The sequence below is a fragment of the Onychostoma macrolepis genome, chromosome 21, assembly GCF_012432095.1.
Source record: "Onychostoma macrolepis isolate SWU-2019 chromosome 21, ASM1243209v1, whole genome shotgun sequence".
Taxonomy (NCBI): Eukaryota; Metazoa; Chordata; class Actinopteri; order Cypriniformes; family Cyprinidae; genus Onychostoma; species Onychostoma macrolepis.
This window is the reverse complement of record NC_081175.1, coordinates 23,244,644-23,269,241: the sequence shown is the minus strand read 5'-3', so window position 1 is coordinate 23,269,241 and position 24,598 is coordinate 23,244,644. Positions and strand designations below refer to the sequence as shown.

At 35.2% G+C, this 24,598-nt stretch overlaps 2 protein-coding genes across 7 annotated transcripts in view; both read right to left on the bottom strand.

The window, feature by feature from the left end:
- Positions 1-3,109: 3,109 nt before the first annotated feature.
- sdad1 (SDA1 domain containing 1) lies at positions 3,110-9,810 on the bottom strand. The gene is made up of 22 exons (XM_058758175.1): positions 9,566-9,810; positions 9,060-9,164; positions 8,857-8,955; positions 8,575-8,685; positions 8,416-8,487; positions 8,128-8,228; positions 7,973-8,030; positions 7,722-7,796; positions 7,207-7,308; positions 6,910-6,979; positions 6,632-6,735; positions 6,468-6,525; positions 6,281-6,339; positions 5,628-5,704; positions 5,426-5,523; positions 5,226-5,302; positions 4,400-4,526; positions 4,204-4,292; positions 3,927-4,114; positions 3,706-3,790; positions 3,449-3,610; positions 3,110-3,305 (listed from the first exon to the last, which is right to left on the bottom strand). The coding sequence occupies exons 1-22, from the start codon at positions 9,653-9,655 to the stop codon at positions 3,261-3,263; spliced, it is 2,052 nt and encodes a 683-aa protein (XP_058614158.1). The 5' UTR covers positions 9,656-9,810; the 3' UTR covers positions 3,110-3,260.
- Positions 9,811-10,965: 1,155 nt separating this feature from the next.
- The window catches only part of ptpn13 (protein tyrosine phosphatase non-receptor type 13), an 81,467-nt gene continuing 67,834 nt past the window's right edge, over positions 10,966-24,598 (bottom strand). For all 6 annotated transcript variants that reach the window (XM_058757978.1, XM_058757980.1, XM_058757981.1 and 3 more), the window contains 19 exons: positions 24,159-24,520; positions 22,768-22,897; positions 22,468-22,623; positions 21,078-21,249; positions 20,494-20,704; positions 20,248-20,333; positions 19,229-19,290; positions 18,660-18,815; positions 18,410-18,575; positions 17,897-17,983; positions 15,241-15,347; positions 15,018-15,073; positions 14,595-14,692; positions 14,300-14,448; positions 13,479-13,569; positions 12,942-13,279; positions 12,627-12,842; positions 11,708-11,770; positions 10,966-11,624 (listed from right to left, as the gene is read on the bottom strand). In XM_058757978.1, coding sequence (XP_058613961.1) covers positions 11,547-11,624; positions 11,708-11,770; positions 12,627-12,842; positions 12,942-13,279; positions 13,479-13,569; positions 14,300-14,448; positions 14,595-14,692; positions 15,018-15,073; positions 15,241-15,347; positions 17,897-17,983; positions 18,410-18,575; positions 18,660-18,815; positions 19,229-19,290; positions 20,248-20,333; positions 20,494-20,704; positions 21,078-21,249; positions 22,468-22,623; positions 22,768-22,897; positions 24,159-24,520 — 2,784 coding nt within the window. In that variant the 3' untranslated portion in view covers positions 10,966-11,546. The remainder of the gene's footprint in view (positions 11,625-11,707; positions 11,771-12,626; positions 12,843-12,941; positions 13,280-13,478; positions 13,570-14,299; positions 14,449-14,594; positions 14,693-15,017; positions 15,074-15,240; positions 15,348-17,896; positions 17,984-18,409; positions 18,576-18,659; positions 18,816-19,228; positions 19,291-20,247; positions 20,334-20,493; positions 20,705-21,077; positions 21,250-22,467; positions 22,624-22,767; positions 22,898-24,158; positions 24,521-24,598) is intronic.

Here is a 24,598-nt window from a genome sequence, read left to right as displayed (position 1 = left end):
GAAAGCATAAGATATTCACCTGTGCAGCAAATTCCCAAATTATCCAACTGATTTTCACAGGTTGAAATCCACAAGTGAAATGCATAGGATTCTTCACCTGTCACCTGATTATGTGCTTAGCTTTACACTGAAAAAATAACATGCAAATCAGATCAGATGCCAATGTTTTACATGACAAAATATGAAATCAAGTGACATCTGCAAACAAATGATGCGAGAGCTGAATTTTTCTGATGCAAAGCTGAATTTTCAGCATCATTACTCCAGTCGTTGTGAAATATTCTTACATTTGTTAATTAATTTGGAAAAATGTATAGTTATATAATTTAACATTGTACTTTAACATCAATGCTAGCAGTTATTATTAATTTGATGGAAAATAAAAATCACTGCAGTGATCTATAGGTACACCTGGCATGGAAACAGCTGACAGTGTCAGAGATTAACTGCTTTTATTTGAAAAATATACAAAAACTTCACTGCTGATATACATAAACTAAAATGACTAAGTATTCTTCTAAAATAAAGCTGAGGTCCAAACTTTTAACATTACTTAATCCACTTGCAAGCAATAAATGAATACAATTTCTAACACATTTTTAAACCAAACCAACAACTGAGATTTGTTGTTGTTGTTGTTATTATTAACATTACTACATGATAATTATCTGGGGTAGAAAAAAAAAGAATTCCATTTAAGAAGCTTCAGCAACAGCAACAAAGATAGGGAAGTTTTCCAACCCTTTTGAGATACAGAACAGGCTGCACAAAACCAGGCAGAATGAAACATGGAAGGCTAAAGGATCTAAATATTGAAACTTCTTGTGGTGAAAGAAAATATAAAAATCCTCCAATAACTGCAGGCACAAACATGGTGAACATGGTCACAGTAGTTATTAGAATGAGATAAAACGCTCTTCTCTTCATGTGGTTTTCCTCCTTTCTCTCTTTCCCTCTCTCTCCCGGTCCAGGTTTCTTCAGAGCCCAGAGAACATACACACTGCAGAAGAGGTTTACGGAAAGAAAGAGTAAAAACTGAAGCTGAAAATAACACATATAAACATAAGCATGCTTCAGTAGAGTAAACATACTAAAAAACAGGAGCCGAGAGTCGTAAACCACGAAACAGTAGAACAGAATAATTTATATCTGAGAGGTTTGTACTTCAGAAAGGTTACAGGATGAACCACTGCCAGGAAACGCTCAACACACATCAGACACTGAAACAGAGGACGACCAGTGATGTAAAATCCTACTGTAAATATAATAAATGGATGTACCTCTGGAAGGCTTTTCGCAAATAAAGAGATAAAATAATTCACACATATAATCATCTCACAAACAGAAAGGTTGAAAGAAAGAAACTCTGATGCAATTCCTCTTCCTGTCACAATAAGCCACAGGACATAGACGTGTGTTGGAGGCCCAAACAGGATACTGAAACTCAGCACAGAAGTCCTGAAAATGTCCACTTGAAGGTCATCAAGTGATGTAACGTTGCGATGTGGATTCAGATTTGGAATGGAGGAGTTCTCAAATCCAGTCATCTTCTCAGTGTATCTCTGTTCACTTTCAAAGAAAAACACAAACGGGTCTAGAACATCATAAACTAGAAAACAATATCACAACCAACCAATCACAAAATCACCAAAACATGTATACACAAATTATGATTACGGGGCAGGATATTGAATAAGACGCAGTTCCTTGCAAAACACTATGACCTGATGTTTTATGATAGCGAATTACCGGATATTAAGAGTGAACTTCTCACGTTATACGTATCCTAACGTATTTTATCTGTCTCAGATAAAGCTAAACACGTTTTTAGCGGCACTTATTGGATATTTTACTCGATTATGAAACGTGCAAGAAGCAACGTAATATCATTTTGCAGGCACGGGTTTCCAAAGCCTTGGTTGAAAACATTGTCAAAACAGTGTCTAGTTACTTAGTTACAGATTGCAACGTGAAATACTAAACAAAAGCAAAAACAGACAACGACAGCACACGTTCTTCACCTGTAAAGGTATTTCCAGACTGCACAGATGAAGCCTGTATTTGGAGACCAAATACACAGCTGTCACTTTTATGCCACCAGATCCAAATATGATCGTATATCACAGCTAGAAATATCTGGGAGGAAACTAACTATTGTATTACTCTCAAATATCGGATAAGATTATTTTTTTTGATTATATACAGTGGTAGGTAAATGCTGTCTGGAAATCTTATAATCAATACCAAGATGTAATAACGACCTCACAAACAGAAATATTAAATTTTAGAAACTCTGAAACAACTGTCTTGTTACTTGTTAGGTAGGCCCTGTGCAAGTTGCAACAGCAAGATCACACAATGACACCTGAATCCTCAAACTATCCAGATGAAGTCTCTGCCAATGTTTTGTAGACTGACTACACAGCTGTCACTAGGCTATATGTGACTCTGGACCACAAAACCAGTCTTAAGTCGCGGGGGTATATTTGTAGCAATAGCCAAAAATACATTGTATGGGTCAAAATTATTGATTTTTCTTTTATGCCAAAAATCATTAGAATATTAAGTAAAGACCATGTTCCATGAAGATATTTTGTTAATTTCCTACTGTAAATATATAAAAACTTAATTTTTGATTAGTAATATGCATTGCTAAGAACTTCATTTGGACAACTTTAAAGGCGATTTTCTCAATATTTTGATTTTTTTTGCACCCTCAGATTCCAGATTTTCAAATAGTTGTATCTCGGCCAAATATTGTCCGATCCTAACAAACCATACATCAATGGAAAACTTATTTATTCAGCTTTTAGATAATGTATAAATCTCAATTTCAAAAAATTGGCACTTAAGACTGGTTTTGTGGTCCAGGGTCACATATGTGGACCCTGGCCCACATATTATTGGATGTGGATCATATTTTTGATCATATACAGTGGTCCCAAAATATCTGGGAATGTCATTGTATTAGATGACAAAATATGAAACCAAATGCTGTAGAAGTATTGTTCATCGTTGGTTCATGTTTACTAATTCAGTTAAACTATTAAGGGTGCAGTTTGTCCAAAGGGCTACCTGGCGTTAAAATACAAGAAGTAATGCAACAAAGTTTCAACTGTTTAAATGATTTATTAAAAGACAACATGAAAATCCACACAGCCAAGAAGTCTGTATATTGTCTTCCTGTACACAGAATGGTCCACAGAGATCATATCATGATATGAACCATCAAATCAGCTCCAGTCTGTCACAGGTGAGAATTACTTGTGTTTTCTCTTCTTCAAGAGTGCATCTCTTAATGCAATCTAAGAAGAAAAAGAGAGAGGAAATTGCTATTAAAAAGAAACACTGCAAATACAACACACAAACTGAAGTTTAATGGTAAATTAAGTGTGCACAGACTTATTACATCTAAAGGTATTAAAGATGTGATAGCAGCAGGGCTCACCTGTTTATCTCTGAAGGAGCGTTTTCCTTTGGTCCTCACATTCTGACTGTGTTTCATCATCAAGAAGTTCTTTTTACGTTTCTTCTCCTTGTTACTGGTGCTGGCGAATGGGTTTAGCTTACTCCTCTTTCTAACAAACTCTTTCCTATCTGTCCGCCCAGCCTGAGAGCAAAAAAAAAAAAATCCTCAGTTTCAGGTGAAAATATAAATAATGTAATTATTTTATGTTAACATATGTTTGTTTTTTTTACACTCACCATCGCTGTTGCCAGTCGTGTTTCTTTGTCAGATTTGGGTTTCTTGTGAAGACGTTCAATGTCTCTTAGACTAAGTAACTCACCTCTGCAAAAATAATAAAAAATAAATCATATATAAGTACAGGACCGCTTAATTGTTTATACATATAACCCCAAATTCCTGACATAAAGATTCTAAAATAATTGCATTAAGGAAACACCACGCCTAAAACACATCCTACCTCTGCTCCTCTTCATCACTCTCCACATTCTTCCTCTTCTGTCCCTTTCCGGGTGCAGTGCTGACCTCTTTGGCCATCTGAGCGACGCGGATCTTTTTGAAGTCGTCCTGTGTGAGGAGTCGACTGGTGCTGACCGCCGTAGCTTTAGCTTTGCGCTCGTCCTCTGGGATACTCTGTAATTTCTCAGTCTGACACACAGAAACAGTATAGGTTCATATGCATCATTTCCCATCATTACAATCAAATCAAGCATTAAATCAAGTGATAAGATCCTCACCACTTCTGTTTGATCTTCATCAGAGGAGTGATGGACGTTCACCCACTCGCCATCATCATCCTCACTCATGCTGGCGCTCTCCCAGCCATCTGTGAGGAAGAGGGCATTGGTCTGAGAGGTTTCTGACTGGCATTATATTGGGAAAAAGTTATAAAGTCACATAATACTCTAATGCTATTACTGCCTTTTCACATACCATCATCTTCCTCTTCATCTACTTTCTCCTCTACTTCCAGCACTTCAGCTCCAGGGATGTAGTCTTTGGCCTCCAATTCTCCATAGTTCTGAATTTTGGCCTCCTTGGAGGATTCTGTGGGCTTCCCCTGATAACACAATAAATGCAAAATGTTAATGTACTCATCCATACAAAATTTTGGGGTCTGTCATTTTTTTTTGAAAGAAGTCTTTTATTCTCATCATGGTTGCATTTATTTATTGTCAGCAATAGAGCGAAATTGAAAAATATTACTACAATTCAAAATACGTTTTCTATTTTAATGTCTTTGAAAATGTAATTTATTCCTGTGATGCAAAGCTGTGTTTTCAGCATACTCCAGTCTTCAGTGTCACATGATCCTTCAGAAGTCATTCTAATATGCTAATTGCTGCTCAAGAAACATTTCTTATTATTATTTATGTTGAAAACAGCTGTGCTGCTTAATATTTCTGTGGAACAGGATATATTGTTCAGGACTTTTTGCTTAAACAAGTTAAAAGTTTATTTCTGGTATTTATTCAAGTTTGGTTTTAATCTGTTGATTTAAATTTATCATTAACATTAATGATAAAAATGTATTGTAAAATGTATTTAAATTATAAAACATGACATTTTATTTGTTTTCCTGCATGTCATGTGACTTGTGACCTTTAACATGCATCAGAGAACCATGAACATGTGAATGTGTGTAACTTATGGAAATATTACCTTAAAATCTCTGAGAGTACTTCAAGTAAATACTTAAGATACAAAATAAGATCATTTAGTCTATTTAATATATAACTTAATATTTTAGGCTTCTCACTCTGTCTTTTCTGTGTAGCATCTGTGGATTGAGATCCCTGAAGAGCTGGATTAGACCTTTAGCAGACATCACAACATCTGGAAGATAAAGACAGACAATATTCAAGAAAAACAGTCTATGCTGTTAATATCATTTATTCAGAATATGATGTACATAATGAACAGACTATAATAAATAAATAATAATAACAAACTGCATACTTTTATCTTTGTGAGATCTGTACAGTGCAAGATCTTGAAGCAGATCTTCTGACATTGAGAGAGGACAGCGGGCGACCACTTCTTTTATGGCGTTGATTCTGTGATATGAGGATAAACAAGAGAGAGTTATCATGAGTAAATTACAGTATTTTGTATCATATAATTACATGTTTGATTATATTTGACTTTACACAGCACCTACCCAACTGTCATGGCCTCTCCTGAATTTCTGTCTGTAACAAAGTTATTGGCGATGGTTGTGATGACTGGCTCAATGGTCTGTAGATGTAACAGTAATTCATTTGTTATTATTTAAACTTAATTTGGAATTATTAAAACTTTGGGGTCAGTAAGATTTTACTTGGTGCTTTTGAAAGTCTCTTATCCTCACCAAATTTGATGAAAAATACAGTAAAAACAGAAATGTTGTGAAATTTTCTTACAATGTAAAATGTAAAACAACTGTTTTCTAATTGAATATATTTTAAAATTAATTTATTCCTGTGATGCAAAGCTGAATTTTCAGCATCATTCCTCCAGTCTACAGTGTCACATGACACTTCAGAAATCATTCTAATATGCTGATTTGCTGTTCAAGTGACATTACTTCTTATTAATGTTGATTAATTATCAAATGCTTAATATTTTTTTTGGAAAAATATTCTTTGATGAATGCAAGGTTAAAAAAAAAATTGGAATATTTTGTAACATTATACATTTATTAAATCACTTTTGATTAAATTTAATGCATCTTTGCAGAATAAAAGCATTATTTCTTTCCAAATAAATAAATAAATAAAGGTAATGAAACGTTTAATTAATGATTATAACAAAGTCCTCAAGATCAGTTCTTACCTCAGGAGGGACCAGCTGATGTGACGCCTGGGCGGCACACAACAGAATTTTGGTGACCTCTGAAAGAAAAAAAGTAATAAATAACATGAAAAGATCATAAACAGCCTCTGAAGACATGAGTATTAGATAAGACACATTCAAAGACACTGTTATTCTGTAATAATGCGTAATTCACTTCAGTGTTTACCTCTCTGGTGAGGCTGAAGGAACCGCTGGACAAACGGATAGAAATTAAAGAGGAAAAGCTGTGAAGACAGAAACAAAACAGGTTAGATAAAGTAACTTATGAGAACATAATAAATTCTAAAATGTGCAAGTCGAATAAAATTAAAATGTTCACTTATAAATCACCTCATGAATTCCCACGAGTCTAGAGATGAGCTCCATCATCATGATCTTCACCTCAAAACGCTCGTTTGAACTCTCCAGCTGCTTCAGGAGCTTCTCTGCAAAATCTGAATAACACAGATATTAATTACTAATCTAGACGCTTTTATAGAAAGCAATTCACAATGATGGTTAATTGATGAACCCTTGTGTGTCTGAACCTGCAACCTTTTAATTACCAGATATTTGTGAATATTTTGCACATTTTTTTGTATTCCGTCAGTGGGAAATGGCAGTCTTACCTTGTGGATCATGGATCAAGTGGATAGCGGAGAAATTAAAAACTTCCACTTTTTTCTTCTTTTTATGTTTCTGAGAAAACAAAATGAAATTTGCTCATTAAGCAGTGCATTAAAACCCCGTCAAAAAGACTTTTATAAAAATAAAATCACCCAGTTCATATAGTTGCCATTTCTCATTATCATTTAGTTTAACTTGATGTAAAACTAAACTAAAAGAGTATATCAATTACACTAAAATAACACTGAAATTAACTAAACAAAACTCTGATTTGCTGATTATGAAACACTAGATTCAACCTTGAGAACTTTCATGGCTTTCTCCAGTTTCTTCTTGTTTTTGGAAGATTTCTTTCCAGTGGAATATCGAATCATTAGATCTCTGGTTGTTCGCCCATCATCCTGCAGAGGGAAAAAAATTTTAAAAAATAAAAATTCACTTAAAGGCCTGGTTTCACAGACAGGGCTTAGGCCATAGTTCAATTAGGACATTTAAGTAAGTTTTATTAACATGCCTTAGAAAAAACATTACTGGTGTGCATCTTGAGACAAAAAGGCACTGATCTGTTTTAAGATCAGTCAGTGCAAGTTTATTTCAGTGGAAACAGCCCAGAATTACATTTTAGCCTGGGACTAGTCTTAAGCCTTGTCTGTGAAACCGGGGGAAAGACTCTTTGATGAATAGAAAGGTCAAACGAATAGCATTTATTTGAAACAGAAACATTATAAATGTATTTACTGTTACTTCTGATCAATTTAAAGTGTCCTTGCTGGACAAAATTATTAGTTTCTTAAATAGGAAATACTAATTGTACCTCAGACTCTGAATCACTGTCTTTCTTTTCATCCTCATCTTTTCCCAGGAAGAACTTCAATCCAGCGACAAGGATCTGAGAGGAGATTAGATTTGAAACATGTTAGAAGAGTTCATTAGCCCTCGAAAAGCAGCCTAGTTAATAAAGTTATAAAATAGTGTATAATTAGTAAATAAATTGACAATAACTAATATGAGCAGACACTAATGCTGAAATTCATACTTATTACTAAGAAATGGCAAAAATCCTACCTTTGTGACTTTGCAGAAACACGCTGTGGTGATGACGTTCACGGTTTTGGCGTCATTCCTGATTAGTTGATGTGGGAATGGAAAACAGTAATGACTGTAGATCATACTAAATGGAACACATTACGTTACAAAGACCTTTCTGCTCAAGGACTCACCAGATATTTCTTCTGTAAAGCTCAACCATCACATCCAGAGAGATTTTGGCAGCAATGGGGTTCGAATCCCTCAGCATGGTGTACATGAAGTTCTGTAAGGTCTGAGCACAGAAGTAAATACAAAAGCACTGAGTGTTTATGTCAAAACTACAGAAGTGAATGTCATGCAACTTGTCAAGAACATGTCAGTGAACAATTCATCCCAAAAGCTGAACAAGAAATAAGTGATTAATCACATTTTGAAGGGTAAATTATGAAAAGCTGCAGTCCTTCAATTATGTGACTTACCGTGTTCAGTTTGTTGTTTTTGTGCTTAGCATTGATATTCTTGATATCGGTCACAATATGGGTATACAAAGTCTGAGGAGACAGAGGACATTTTCTCATCAGCAATCTTTGCAATAATTCATATTCTAAAAACAGCATTGCACTGCAAAATTAACAGACCTTCCGCAAAAGTTTGTCATGACAGCGCAGCAGCTCAAAGAACAGCCCCAGAAGACTGGTGGGACTGATCAGATCTTTGTTCCTCAAGAGAATGAGCGCTTTACAAAAAGTCTGAAAAAAAGTTTTTCTTTAGAAAACAGATCTTTAAAAAGACAAAAACAACTCCTACCCTGAAAGACAGACTGTCTTGATGAAGTTTATGCTTATGCATATACTCATACTAACTTTACTGTATGTAATTTAAGATAAATATGTCAGCTAAACAACAAATGTTATTCGCACCATTCTGAGATCCGGCTCCAGCACCGTATGATGGTTTAAGAGCAGATCAGTCAGCTGCTGAGGGAAATCTGACAGCTCCTCTAAGTAACAGTGCCCAACCTGAAAACAAACATCACATTTAGCCGGGAACACAACATGAGTCTAATCATTACACGTCTAACACATACATATCTAGATTGTAATAAGAGAAAGCACCACCATACCTGAGCCAGAAACATGACCAGCTCTGACAGGTCTTTGTTGGATTTGTCAGGCTGATGTTTAAAGATCTCCACATTTGACTGATAGTGACGATACTGTTGCAAAAACTGGAATAACAACAAATTAAGATCATTCAGATTCACGTGGAGCAGCGTTAAGACATTTATTCCGTAGAATTAACAAGCATCTATTTTAGTAATACTAGTCGAAAATCTATAGCCGATTATATCAAATACAGACTCCATCGCATCTTTTTACGAGTAATAATAGAATAGTTACTTCTCGCTATTTTAATAGTCTAATGAATGAATAATAAATAAATACATGAACCGCTTGACGTCGCGGAATGTCATTAAAATCATTTGATTTACTAGCGACCAGGGGTGCGTTTCACAAAAACAACTATGGTCGCAAGTTCCGTCGTTACTACCCTAGTTAGCTAACGATGCTTTTGGGAAACGCACCCCAGGCTAGCTGACAAATTCAGTAACGCTAGCAAGTTATTTACCTCCTCCGTGTAGGACTTTGGATCCCTCTTGATCAAATTTTGCAACTGTGGGAGGTTCGTCGGTAATTTGTTATTGTGACGCCCCGACATTTTTGATTATCTTCTTATACTAAGCGTCAAAAAATAACGTTTATTTTTTTAGCGACTTGATTATTCCAGCCCCAGCGTGTCTTACAAGGAGGTCGCCATGTTGCCAGCAAAGTACGGAGAGCCAGAAAGGACATTCCGGTTTTCAGAAGCTTCGCTAGTGGTGTGTGCGTTCGAAGCTTCGAAACCTGTGCGAATCATTTGTTTTGAATCAGTGGATTTACAGAGTTTTGACCAAATACTTCAATCAATTATTTTCACTAGCGGACACCTACACATGTATGTTTTGTTTTGACTAAAATGTATGGTTTTGACCAGTTGGCGTCACCAGCGTGTGGAGTTTCGAGCGCTTCGAAACAGTGAATCATTTGGTGAATCATTTGATTCAAAGATTCGAAAAAGTTCGTTCATACTGTTTAGATGAGCGGTTTTCAGCGGCCCCCTGTGGACATTGGAGGTACCCATTTTACATTCAGCATATTTTCTGGGGTAGGTTAAAACATTTTTTGTTAAACTTTATTAGTCCAACTGAAAAATATAAATGTGACACTGGACCGCAAAACCAGTCATAAGTAGCACGGGAATATTTGTAGCAATAGCCAAAAATACATTGTATGGGTCAAAATTATGGATTTTTCTTTTATGCCAAAAATCATTAGGATATTAAGTAAAGACCATGTTCCTTGAAGATATTTTGTACATTTCCTACCATAAATATATCAAAACTTAATTTCTGATTAGTAATATGCATTGCTAACAGAATTCATTTGAACAAATTTAAAGGCAATTTTCTCAATATTTAGATTTTTTTGCACCCTCAGATTCCAGATTTTCAAATAGCTTTATCTCGGCCAAATATTAACAATCCATACATAAATGGAAAGCTTATTTATTCCGTTTTCAGATGATATATAAATCTCAGTTTCACAAAATTGACACTTATGACTGATTTTGTGGTCCATGGTCACATACTGTCCGTTGTTTTGCTGCTGGTTGGATTAGTTATGAGTTTCTGCAGCCTCTGATTTAGATAACTAGTATATTATAGGTTTCTGAGGAAAACAAATGGAAGGGGAAAATACACTCAATTGTACCCCAATCATATCAGTTGATACAACTATATGTAAAAAATAAAAATGTAAAATAAATTTTAAAAAGACACTTTTTTTGTAACTGGGAGAAGTTAATAGACAATGTTTATATGTCAAACCTAGGAATCCCAAATGCATACAAATAACGCAATTAACTAGCATTTAATTTCTTTTTTCACATTAACAGAAATGTCAAAAACACAATGATTAGAGAAAACCATAAAGGCATGATATTCTTTTATTTACAAATTGCAAATTGTCCAGTATGTAACAGCTTTAAAACATATCAACAGATTTCATAAGATAAATATCACACTAAATATAACACTTTAAATTTCTTCGATTACCACTGGCACTCAGTGATTTCTAAAAGATTTACAAAGCAAATACTGTCTCGTATTCTGTCAAGGCAACATTTCCAGCATAATTTCATTAAAAATGCACAAGAATAATTTTGTACCACAAAAAAATATGAATTCATTTCTTATTTATTTGATCCATAATCTTTAAGGAATCTATAAAAACTGTTTTTTGTTTTTTTTTTAACCAAAAAATGATAAATTATAAAATAAATGGTTTTAAAGAAGTAGCAGCCAATGGTCAAGAATGTAAGCGATAAGAATACACAAAATTCTGCAAGGATTGTACACGTCACTGACGTCCAAAACATCTTAAGACAAATATGTTCTGATGAGGTCAAAGCCCCAACAGGAAAATAAAGAAACTGCTTCCGAAGTATTCTGGTATTTTCAGCTGATCTCTCGAGCCTGTCAGGAGAGCAGAAAGGCAGTGGGGTCCACGGTTTATCCTGAGAGTTTCTCTTCCGCCTGCAGACATCTGAGCACATACAAGATGACCTGGTAGCAGAAAATGTATTGTTCCTGGAGAGGAAAAACAGCAAATGTTACACACAAAACCATAGCAGAAATCAACTTAAAGGCATCAATCATTATGAAGCCGTTACCTCTGTCTGCACCATGCCCTGCCTCTGGAGTCTCATGGTACGGACCACATCTGATATGTCAAACTAACGAGAGGAAAAGTGGAGAACATATGATTATTACATATAACTTCCATAATCGCATTAGCAAATAATGTATGTATTAATGTGTTGTTATATATATTTTGTTTATCATTAGTTTATTGTGCTTAAAGGTGCTGTAAGCATTTTCAACCATTTCTTGAACTTTTGCCATTTAACTTCAATTATTTATACCATTTATTGTATAATTTATTTAGTCATTATAAGGTGTTGCCACAAAAAAATAATAGTAGTATGCTTTTAGCCAGACAAAATTGTGATTATTGAAAAATAATTAATTTTCACCATTTAACTTAAAAAATCATGAATAATGTATTTTACCATTTATTTAGTGAAGTTTCTTGTTAACAGAAACATACAAACAAACTAAATAAATGAACTGAGAAAAGTGATTCTTTAGAAATTAACTTCTGCTATTTAATCTCAATTATTATATATACAATTTATTCTATCGTTTATTTAGAAAAGTTATTTTAAAGTGTTACCAGAAACATAACTAAACAAACTATATTTCAACCCAACAAAAAATTGTGATTATAAAACAAAATTACTTGTCAGTTAACTAATTATTTATATACTTATACTTCATACCTTATTGTAATCTCTATCTCTCTCTCTATATATATATATCTTTATATTATATATCTATCTATCTATCTAGATCTATATATCATCTATGTGTGTATGTATATATGTGTGTGTGTGTGTGTGTGTGTGATTGTGTTTCTTGAAAATGTATCTTAAAAAAAATTCAAAATAATATTTTTGTAATGTACAAAACATTGAACAATTAACTTTGAATTTTATATTTGTAAAGAATAAACTTATATATGACACTTGCATCTGCATCTTTGCTGATGAGGCCAAGAACCACGTCTATGCAGATGAGCGTTCCTGACCGGCCAATCCCTGCACTGCAGTGGGTGATGATGGGCCCTGATTGGTGGATGTGTCTCATGTAGGAAATGAATGTCAGGAGCTGTTCTGGTTGAGTCGGGGTTCCATGATCAGGCCAGCCTGTGTAGTTCAGATGAGTGACTCTCTGGATCTCATTAGTCTGCAAGAGAAAGATACACATGCAGATTTAAGCATTTAAACATCTATGCGTATAAGTGTATTGATAAATATAATAATATATACACAAAGTGCCTCTCACCTGGATGTCTTTGACCTCTATGAGGCGGATGACGAAGTTGTCCAGGTGCTGATCTTTGACCAGTGTGATCTGCAGCCGGTCGTCCACCATCTCGGGCGAGCGGGGCGTGTCGGGCCAGTACCTCTGACATTTCACCTTCCCCCCCTCCACTTCCTGTGTCATCATGGCGATCACATTGGACTTCTGCTCCCAAACCATCTGCCAGAAGTCCCCCAGTGTGGTGGGCAGTGGCCCCTGGCACGCGATGTACAGGAAGTTCTCGTCTTTCACAGGCATCTTGATGAAGTTGGCATTGATGTAGCCACCGTCCTTACCCAGCATGACCCTGGTTGTGTCGACTGAACCAAGACAGAGAGCAAGACAGAATTATTAGTCAAGTCGCCTTCATTTCTGTAGCGCTTTATATAATACAGATTGTGTCAAGGCAGCTTCACAGAGATAATCAGGAAAATAGCTGAAATCAATTATGGAAATTAACATACAAAAAAAGTCAGAGAAACATGCATTGTTTATACATCAATGTTTTTCCTAACTCACATGGAACAATGTTCTTGTATCGGTTTTTCTTCTTGTTCTCTTTGGTCTGACCAATCAGACATTCATCCAAGGGGCGCAAATTCTGCAGATTCTTTGTAAAAAAAAAAAAAAAAAAAAATGATGCATATTAAAATGCATATATATATATCCATATTAGCATCAAAGGCTATATTCATGGCAATAAAATAAAATAAGGTTGGGATCAGCAATATTATTTAAATGTTCTTGAAATAATTTTCTAATGCTCATCAAGGCTGAATTTATTTAATCAAAAATACAGTAAAAAAAACAGTGATATTGTGAAATATTATAATAATTTAAAATAACAATTTTCTATTGTAATATTTATTTAAAATGTAATTTATTTATGTTATGCAAAGCTGAATTTTCAGCATCATTACTCCAGTCTTCAGTGTTACATGATCCTTCAGAAATTATTCTAATATGCTGATCTGCTGCTCAGGAAACATTTATTATTATTCTCAATAATAAGTTGAAAACAGTTTAATATTATGAAAATACTTTTTTCAGAATTCTTTGATGAATAGAATGTTCAAAAGAGCAACATTTGAAATAGGAATCTTTTGCAACATTATAAATGTCTTTACTGTCACTTTTGATCAATGTAATGCATCTTAGTATTAATTAAGAAGTATTAATTAAAAAATGTATGTAGTATTAAACGTGCACATAAAAATGTTAAAATATGCATGAAGTAATTTAAGGGGGTTTTATAATTTCTTGTGACTGTAGAAAATGTTCTAAGATCAAAGAATAGGCTTTATCGATACATATATAGCACAATTAAACATTTTCTTTACCTCAAACTCTTGCAGAGGAACTTTCTGTTCCAGCAGGCCTCTCATCATACGCACTATAGTGTTGAGGTTAGCGGATGTATAATGACCGTCAGGAACCACTTTAACCAGCGGCAGAGACGTCAACTCTTCCTCAGTGACAATGGGTCCATCTGAGAAACAGAGATACAAAATAACATGTATAACATTTACAATAAGACAAACCAATTCAATGAATGAGATCTGGGCTTCACAACCCATTCGTCATGAAGTACAATAAGAAAACAGTCCTCTAGAGTGGTTTCAACAACAGACTGACCTCCAGTAAATTTAGAGTTGATGTTCTCTATCGGCAGCTCGTCACTCCCCCATGTGATCTCATCCTCATCCAGCTGACCTGACGATGACTGCAGGGCACTAAGAAGAGAGGGAGATCTGATCAGAACAAACCTGCTAGATTTAGCCCTCACAGAGTTTAAGAGCACACAGCTATCTAACTATAAAGTTTATATAACTATAAAGTGCTTAAATACAAATAGCCTGGATTCAGTCATGTTTACGAAATAGAAAGTGTTTGGGTGGTTTATGTCTCAAGCTGTTTCATAAAAGCTGATATTTGAGAAAATCATGTTGATAAATAGGAATACGAAACTGAATTTTCACTCTAATTTCTAAGTTTAAAATAAGCTGCTGAACAAAAACACACAAGCTGCAGATGTCATATGAAAACTGTTTTCCTCACCTGTCGTTCAGTGGAACATCAACATTTTCTTCCTTCCACTCAGCCTTCCGAGACGTCTGAAGACAGAAGAACATGGCATATAGTTCAGACAAACAGATGCTTTGTTTTACAAGTCAATACAATCACCTCAAAGTCCGTTGTTATCAGATCTTAGCTCTTAGAAACTCATTTTTTTCTGCTGTAAAACTGCAGATATTCAAAGTTTGATTACAGATGGCTGTACCTCTGGGGAGTCTTCCGGCAGAGACGAGCCGTCACAGTCTGTGTCCTCTGATAGGTCACCGCTTCCTTCTGTTCCCTTCCCTTTCTCTAGAGAGCCAGTGTCATAGTCTAAAACACAAACACACACAGTCCTAATCATGTAAATACTCCACTCTCACATCTGCAGGTGACATTCAGATGAGACATCTGCCAGAATGATGTGTCATGTGGGGTTATTATAAGCAACAAGAACTAAAACCATTACTTTTTTTTTTTTTTTTAAACATGGTTACACTTTATTTTACAACACGTGTACTTACAGTGTACTTAACCAAGAAGGTACTAGTAGTATATAAGGTAACTACAGGGGTTAAGGTTAGGCTTAGGGTTAGTATCTGGTTATTACCCTGTTGTTGTAACTGATATAATATGAACATAATACAGTGAGGAAAATAAGTATTTGAACACCCTGCTATTTTGCAAGTTCTCCCACTTAGAAATCATGGAGGTGTCTGAAATTGTCATCGTAGGTGCATGTCCACTGTGAGAGACATAATCTAAAAAAAAAATTCACAATGTATGATTTTTTAACTATTTATTTGTATGATACAGCTGCAAATAAGTATTTGAACACCTGTCTATCAGCTAGAATTCTGACCCTCAAAGACCTGTTAGTCTGCCTTTAAAATGTCCACCTCCACTCCATTTATTATCCTAAATTAGATGCACCTGTTTGAGGTCGTTAGCTGCATAAAGACACCTGTCCACCCCATACAATCAGTAAGAATCCAACTACTAACATGGCCAAGACCAAAGAGCTGTCCAAAGACACTAGAGACAAAATTGTACACCTCCACAAGGCTGGAAAGGGCTACGGGGAAATTGCCAAGCAGCTTGGTGAAAAAGGTCCACTGTTGGAGCAATCATTAGAAAATGGAAGAAGCTAAACATGACTGTCAATCTCCTCGGACTGGGGCTCCATGCAAGATCTCACCTCGTGGGGTCTCAATGATCCTAAGAAAGGTGAGAAATCAGCCCAGAACTACACGGGAGGAGCTGGTCAATGACCTGAAAAGAGCTGGGACCACCGCTTCCAAGGTTACTGTTGGTAATACACTAAGACGTCATGGTTTGAAATCATGCATGGCACGGAAGGTTCCCCTGCTTAAACCAGCACATGTCCAGGCCCGACTTAAGTTTGCCAATGACCATTTGGATGATCCAGAGGAGTCATGGGAGAAAGTCATGTGGTCAGATGAGACCAAAATAGAACTTTTTGGTCATAATTCCACTAAACGTGTTTGGAGGAAGAAGAATGATGAGTACCATCCCAAGAACACCATCCCTACTGTGAAGCATGGGGTGGTAGCATCATGCTTTGGGGTGTTTTTCTGCACATGGGACAGGGCGACTGCACTGTATTAAGGAGAGGATGACCGGGGCCATGTATTGCGAGATTTTGGGGAACAACCTCCTTCCCTCAGTTAGAGCATTGAAGATGGGTCGAGGCTGGGTCTTCCAACATGACAATGACCAAGCACACAGCCAGGATAACCAAGGAGTGGCTCTGTAAGAAGCATATCAAGGTTCTGGCGTGGCTTAGCCAGTCTCCAGACCTAAACCCAATAGAGAATCTTTGACGGGAGCTCAAACTCCGTGTTTCTCAGCGACAGGCCAGAAACCTGACTGATCTAGAGAAGATCTGTGTGGAGGAGTGGGCCAAAATCCCTCCTGCAGTGTGTGCAAACCTGGTGAAAAACTACAGGAAACGTTTGACCTCTGTAATTGCAAACAAAGGCTACTGTACCAAATATTAACATTGATTTTCTCAGGTGTTCAAATACTTATTTGCAGCTGTATCATACAAATAAATAATTAAAAAATCATACATTGTGATTTCTGGATTTTTTTTTTTAGATTATGTCTCTCACAGTGGACATGCACCTACGATGACAATTTCATACCCCTCCGTGACTTCTAAGTGGGAGAACTTGCAAAATAGCAGGGTGTTCAAATACTTATTTTCCTCACTGTATATACAAGTGGAAAAGTACTGTAAAATAAAGTTTGGTTACACTTTATTTTAAGGTGTCCTTGTTACAGTGTGATTATACATTTAAGTACTGAGTAATATTAATTAACTACATGTTCTTATTGCATGGTTAGGGTTAGGATTAGGGTTACTTGCATACATTTATGCATAATTTATAGTTGTTATAAAAGTAAGTACATATAACATGTGTAACAAGGACACCGTAAAATAAAGTGTTAAAAACATTTTCATGAAATAACATTAACATTAAGTGAAATTCATAAAATATGCTTACAAAAAAAATAAAATAACTCAAATAAAATATGCTTTAAATTAAATTGACTAAATTACAAATGAAAATGAAATTGATAACATTCATTACTAAAATTAAAATGTATACATACAATATAATATTTATTAAAATAAACTTTATTAAAATGTTATTTACTAACATTTAATAAATGTATTCAATTAAACAATGTAATGCATCAAAATATTACAATTAAAAAATAACAACAACAACGTTTAATATTTTATTAATACATTAGAAATAGAATTGAACTAAACTAATTAAACATTTTAATAAAAACTATAATAGTATCTCAATGATACTAAAATCAGGCTGGTCATGTGATCTTTACTGTACCTATTGGAGGGAGGGGAGGTGGGTTGGTCTTGCTTTGCTCCGATGGGGTCTGAATTTTTGTCTTCACACCGCTGTCCTCACTCACATCTAAAACAGATTTTTGTAAGACTTTTTGCAAGATTTTTGCAAATTACTACTTTTTTTTTTTATGCAAAAAAAATAAATAAATAGTATATAGTATATGTTTTGACATATAAATTATAAAAATTGTTTAAATTAAATGTTATGTTTTTCTATTTATATTTTAAAGAACTCTAAATTATTTAAATAAATATTCTTATTTCACAAAAATAAAGAATAATAATTTAATTAATAATGAAAATTATATAAATAATATTAGAATTTAAAATATACATATATTTAGTAGATATATTTTTTTATATCTACCAAAATAAATTTTATTTATTTATATTTTTATATATTATTTTTAAAATGTATATGTATACTTTTTATTTTTAAAATATACAATATAAAATATGAATTAACATGAGATTGTTGACATGCCGGCCGTACCGTTGTTGCCATTCACACCGTTGGATTTGAGAGGCAGAAAGCCCAGGTACGTGTTGGGCATTTGGTCAGGTGGACGGGAGACTATGAGGTTCACCAAGCCTTTAGCTTTACGGATGGTGGTGACAGCTTTAGAGTGAGACACACCGATCATCAGATCCTCATTCACCTGTACATAAACACAACCACAGAATTAGCTTTCATAACTTCAAAAACAACATATTGCATTTTTCCAAAAACACCGGTTACTGACCTTCAGTAAACGATCGCCAACTTGCAATGTGCCCGTGGTGTCTGCGGTGCCTCCAGGGGTGATAGACTTCACGAAAATACCCCTCTCTCCACCAATCACAGAAAAGCCCAGGCCTCCTGCTGGCGGCTTCTCCAACTGCAGCTTCACAATCTGCTCCTGTAAACACATTAGACCAGAAACGAGTGAAATAAAGAACACAGAATGTGAATGAGATGATAAACTGATAATGAAAACACATTAACAATGAAATCAAAGACAGAGGAAGCCTCACTCAACGTCTGCCGTCTGCTGCGGTGCTTCCTAAAAATCGACTCGAATTCCTCTCACCTGTTCCTCTCGTAGCTAACAGACTGCAGAAATCTGACCTGTCTGTGTGACCTGCCTCAGTTTAAATTTCAAACCGTTTGTTTCCCGTCTCACACGCCACAGAACAGCAGCACCCATACTATAATATCAAGCCTGAGAAGTTTCTGTTTCTAAAGTCGGTGTGTTTAGTGATAAAATATTTAGCCAGAGCAGCACCGATCAATACTAGGTAATAGTTTACCAGAAGTTCTACAGGTCCTTACCTCAGCGGGACAGATACCAGACAGGGCCTCCAATTCATTACGATCGTTGCTATGGAGATAACCTATGATACAAAGAGAGAAATGAGGCCACTGTGTATATTACTCCGCTTACAGCCAGAAGAGTAACAGCGCTGCTAACCAGAGCATCAGAATGCCATCAAATCACAAGAAAAGTAAACAACTGATACCATTAATTAAAGCAATAAGCACTGGATCACATCTTACAGTGATTTTACCATAGTGAAGGGGGTGATATTAGCTAAACATATAATATTATATAATATAATAAAAACTAGCTTAGCATTTCCTGTTTTAAACTGTAAATGACCTATGAGAATTCAGTATGCAAATATGCGCTAGCAAGCAAGCAAATCAGAATTTGGCATGCAAATATTATGACGACATTTTCACTGACGGTTACATTATACCAAGTCAATGGAAACATTACATTTATAATTTCTTTAACTGCTTGAAATTTATTGCCTTTTATTTTAGTTTTGATATCAGTTTTCATAATTTGTCTCTGAATCTGAGCATAGTAATCATGACTTTTGTTTTTAAAGGAAATTAATACTTTTATTCAGCAAGAATGCATTAAATTGATCACATTTATGTTTTCTATTTCAAATATATGCTAACTTTTAAACTTTCTATTCAAAGAAAAATTATGGTTTCCACAACTGTTGTCAACATTGATGATGATAAAAAATGTTTCTAAAGAATTTCCCAAATCTGTATTGAATCATGTGACACTGAAGAGTTACTGGAGTAATGATGCAGAAAATTCAGCTTTGCCTTGCAGGAATAAATTACATTTTAGAACGTACTCAAGTAGAACAGTTATTTTAAAATGAAATAATATTTCACAATATTACTGTTTTTACTGCATTTTTAAAATCAAATAAATACAGAGATTTCTTTCAAAAAACGACAACAATAAAATCCTCCTGACCCCAAACTACAGAACAATAATTAAATTTTGATAAAAATATGCAGTTACTGCTAGTTTATACACTTACCGTTCATACTTTGTGAGACTTTAGGACTGACGTTATTGTTTAGTAATGAAATCTGCTCCTCACCCGGAAAAACAGGCTTCCCATCCCTACAGAAATATAGTTAGATAGTGGCATCCGTTCAGAAGTGTTACACATATCACATAACAACTGCCAAAAAAGTCCATCAAAAGTATCTTTCCAACACCTGAAAGTAATATGGATGGATCTTCGAAGTGTTTTTTTGTGAAGGTGAAGCGAGTAACTCACCTGGTGGCTTTGAGACTGAGATTCCTCAGTGACAGCTGCAGGAGTCTGCGGCTCTCGCTCAAGGTCAGATCCTGCGTTGGTGCGCCGTTTATGTAATGTATGATATCCAAGTGTCTCAAACTGCCTTCTGCAGAGGCTACGGATCCTGGGATGATGTCCTTTACGTACAGCACGCCCAACCCACTGTCACTTCCTCCATCGAGAACAAGCCCTGCAAGAGACGCCCAGAAAACAAACACTTAGCTTCGCTAACCCTAACGCCACCTTCTGCTTTTCTTTCTTTTGCTTTTTTGTCAGCGGGCTGAAACCTGACACCCTTATCTGGTGTGTTGTCTAACCCCATGAGCTCATTTTTCCAGTGAAACGCAGGTGGGCTTTGTTTATTCTGATGGATATCTGTGTTTTTGTGTGACCCGGTAAAGCCCTGTTGACCTCTGACAGTCAGATAATACTAATGCACCACACAAATGAGTCGAATGCCGCAGAATCCACTCGCCCAGCAGGATTCTGGGTATTTCTGAGAAGACCAAAGGCATTGAGTGGTAAAGAGGATCGGTTACCATATACGTTGATGTTTCCATTACCTAAGGACTCGTCGTGGCACTGAAACATGATGTCGGGAAGGAGGTGGGCCTCTATTGGTGGTTTGGGAGGTTCTAGGATGCGGCCGACCACGAGGTCCACGACTTTGGGGGCGGCACGAACCAGGTTGACCACCTCGGTGTGATTCATGCCAGACACGTCTGTGTTATTCACCTGTAAACAGAGGAAGAGGAGTGAAGATGCATTACAATGTGTAAAATACAATTAAAATTGAGGTTTGGCAGCCTTTAGTCCACGTGTTAGTTTTATATGGTAGTGTATCGATAAAGACCAACTAAATTAAACCTTAAGAAACATATCAACAAGAAAATGGACTGATTAAAGTATTGATAAGTCCTGTTTTCAGGTGAGTATGAAAATATTTGTCCAATATAATGCCTTCTAAAATCAGAAGGTCCCTCCCATTAATACTACCTGCCATGGTTATTATAGTAAACTAAAAACCATTTAAAAATATCATTATTTGAAACAAAATCAATGTTAACGGAAATAAAATAAAAAAGCGAAATACTGAAATATTAAATTAAAATATTTTATTTATTTTTATAATTTGTCATTTAGTTTAACTTAAGTAAATAACTTAGCTTAACTTAGTAAATAAAAACAAATAGACATTTGAAAAAAAACACTAAAAATTACTAATTTAATTACTACAAATTTAACTAAAATTAATATGAAAAAAGAAAATATAAAACAACTATTTCAAAAATATTAAAAACAACATATGTCAATGCTAATACTAAATGCAATGCTAAATGGCAATACTAAAATAAATATATCAATATATATACACATACACACTATCATTAAAATTTGTATTTTTTTTAAGATTTGTTTTTTAAATAAATGAATACTTTAATACTTTGTTCAGCAAGAACGCATTAACTTGATCAAAAGTGACAGAAATCTTTTGTAACATTAAAAATCCCTTTTACTATTTCAAATAAATGCTCTTCAAACTAGAAAATAGTTATAAATTGTAATAATATTTCACAATGTTAATGTTTTTACAGAATTTTTGACTAAATAAATGCAGCGTTGGTGAGCACAAAAGATTTCTTTCAAAAACCTAAAACCCTAAAATATAAACTCTCTTTTTATTGGTAGTGGAAGTTGAAAATGTAAAAAGAAAATTGAGATCCACATAAAATAGTTATCTTTTTCTGTTGATGTACTGTTTTATGTATGCATGTATGTATGTATGTATGTATGTATGTATGTATGTATGTATGCATTTATGCATGTATCTATCTATCTATCCATGTATGCATGTAATAAATATGACTTTCTTTAACTAGCTATATCAAGTTTTCAAATAGTTCTGCAAAGCAACAGGAAAGATACACTCATCACCCAGTGGCGACGCTGTACCATTATCATGCGATCCCCTGGACGCAGTCGGCCGTCTCCTTTAGCAGGGTCCTGGATAATGTCATGGATGTAGCAATTATTGTCATTCCCTTTGGTGAGAGTGAAACCTAAACTTCCTTTATCAGACTTCACCAAAGACACCTTCAGTTCCACCTCCTAAAACGACAAACATTCCTGTCTTTATCATAGCAGAGAAGATCCTCAACATGCAGGATATTCTACTAGAAATTCACAAAAGAAGATCATTTGGATTAAATAACACACACAGATCAAGCTTTTGTCAAGCTAACGGTCACTCACAGGGATGAACTCTTCCTCCTGACCGAGATCTGGCAGACAGAGGTTAACCGGGTTTGGAAGAGGGTCTGGACTGGGGCTCAGGATCCCAATTTCAGGCAGGGCTGGAGAAGATGACGTACGAACTGCAGAGCTGTCCAAATCAATGGATGAAGATGATCAATGGAGGACACAGACAGGAAATGGAACATAATTAATAAACATGCATTCTGTGACATATATTGAGAAAATGTGAGGTGCTCCATCTAAATATATTTTTTTCATAATTTTATTATATTGCATTTTCTAGATTTCTACATTACATTATTTATTGTTTTTATTTTTTTCTTGCAATTTAATTGAAGATTAAATTAAAATATTAAAATTAAAATAATTATAAAACAAATTCATAAGATCGACATTGAAGCTAAGAACCCGAAAAAGAAAACCGAAAGAACTAAGAAACATGGGGGAAAAAATAAATAAATAAATAAAACCCGAAAGAAGTTAAATAAAAAAAATGAAATAAAATATATTTAAATATATTCAAACTAAAATATTACATTTTTATATTTTTTTTAGATATTTAAACTAAAAACAAAAAATAAATTAATAAATTGTGAAAAAACAATGATGTTAAATTAAAAATGAAATAAAAAAATGCTTTACGAGATCAATGCTTACTGAAACCAAAATGCTAATTGAAATAAACAAAAAATTAAAAAGAAAAAAAAAGTGCTCCATGAGATGGGCAAACTGCCTTTGAAAATAAAATAAAAAATAAAATGTGAAAAAGGAAAACTGACGTTAAATTAAAACCAAAATAAAGAAAATAAAACGCTGCATGAGATCGGCCTTGAAACTAAGAAACGGAACATAAAAAAAAAAAACTGATGTTAAATTAAAAATAAAAGAAAAATAAAAAAAATACTTTGAGATCGGCATTAAAATGAAAGAAAAAAATAAAACTTGGAAATGGTGTAACTAGCAATTTTTACAGACTAATAGGTTGATACAACATATCGACCTGTTTCTGTCATTTCATTATTTTCATTTTTGCTCGGAAAGATTATGTCGAAGCAAATGTCAGTCAAAAGAAGCCACGTCATTTTTGCTGCAGATCTCTATCACACTGCATTCAGCAGTGCAAACAAGTGTTTCGCTGCTGCTGGCTGTCATGTTGTCAGACACAGTCACATGATACAGACTGAGCAAAACACTCCCAGAGGAGAGAATTAGTGCCTTCATACCTGAACTCTGTAACCTGGGCCCAATTACATTAAACAGTCATGTCGGCTTATGCAAGAACAGTGTTTACTTCTAAAAGACTGACAAAGCCAGGTTATTAGAGGCTCTTATACAATCAAACACATTAAAAAAAAAAAAGTCTTATGCTTAAAGAATACTTTTCTGACCTTCTGCTGACATCAGGTCTAGACATGGACTGGCTGGGTGAGTAATAAGCCGATCGTATGGTGTCGTCCATATCGTCCTCGTATGGGAGTCTTCCCATGGGGGTCTGGTAGACACTCCGGTCCCAGGCTTGACTGGCCTGCTCCAGGTTGGCGGGGCTGAAGGTCTCCTCCAGCTCGTCATTGTCTGTGCTGTCGCTGTAACTGTCCCTGCGACTGGGCGACTTCACCATCAGCCTCTCCAGGGCCTCTTCCACAGGACCCACCGCCCGAAGGTGCTCCGTCTGAGGCGGGGAGCTTGTCTTAGCATCAGGCTGGGGCTGGGGCTTGGGACGGGGTTCTTTTCGTGGTGAGGGTACGGGAGTCTAGGGAAAGTCAATTGTAGATTTTATTTTTGTGAAATATCCCAAAATAGGTAGGCTGTTAATGTAAAAACTGAGGTG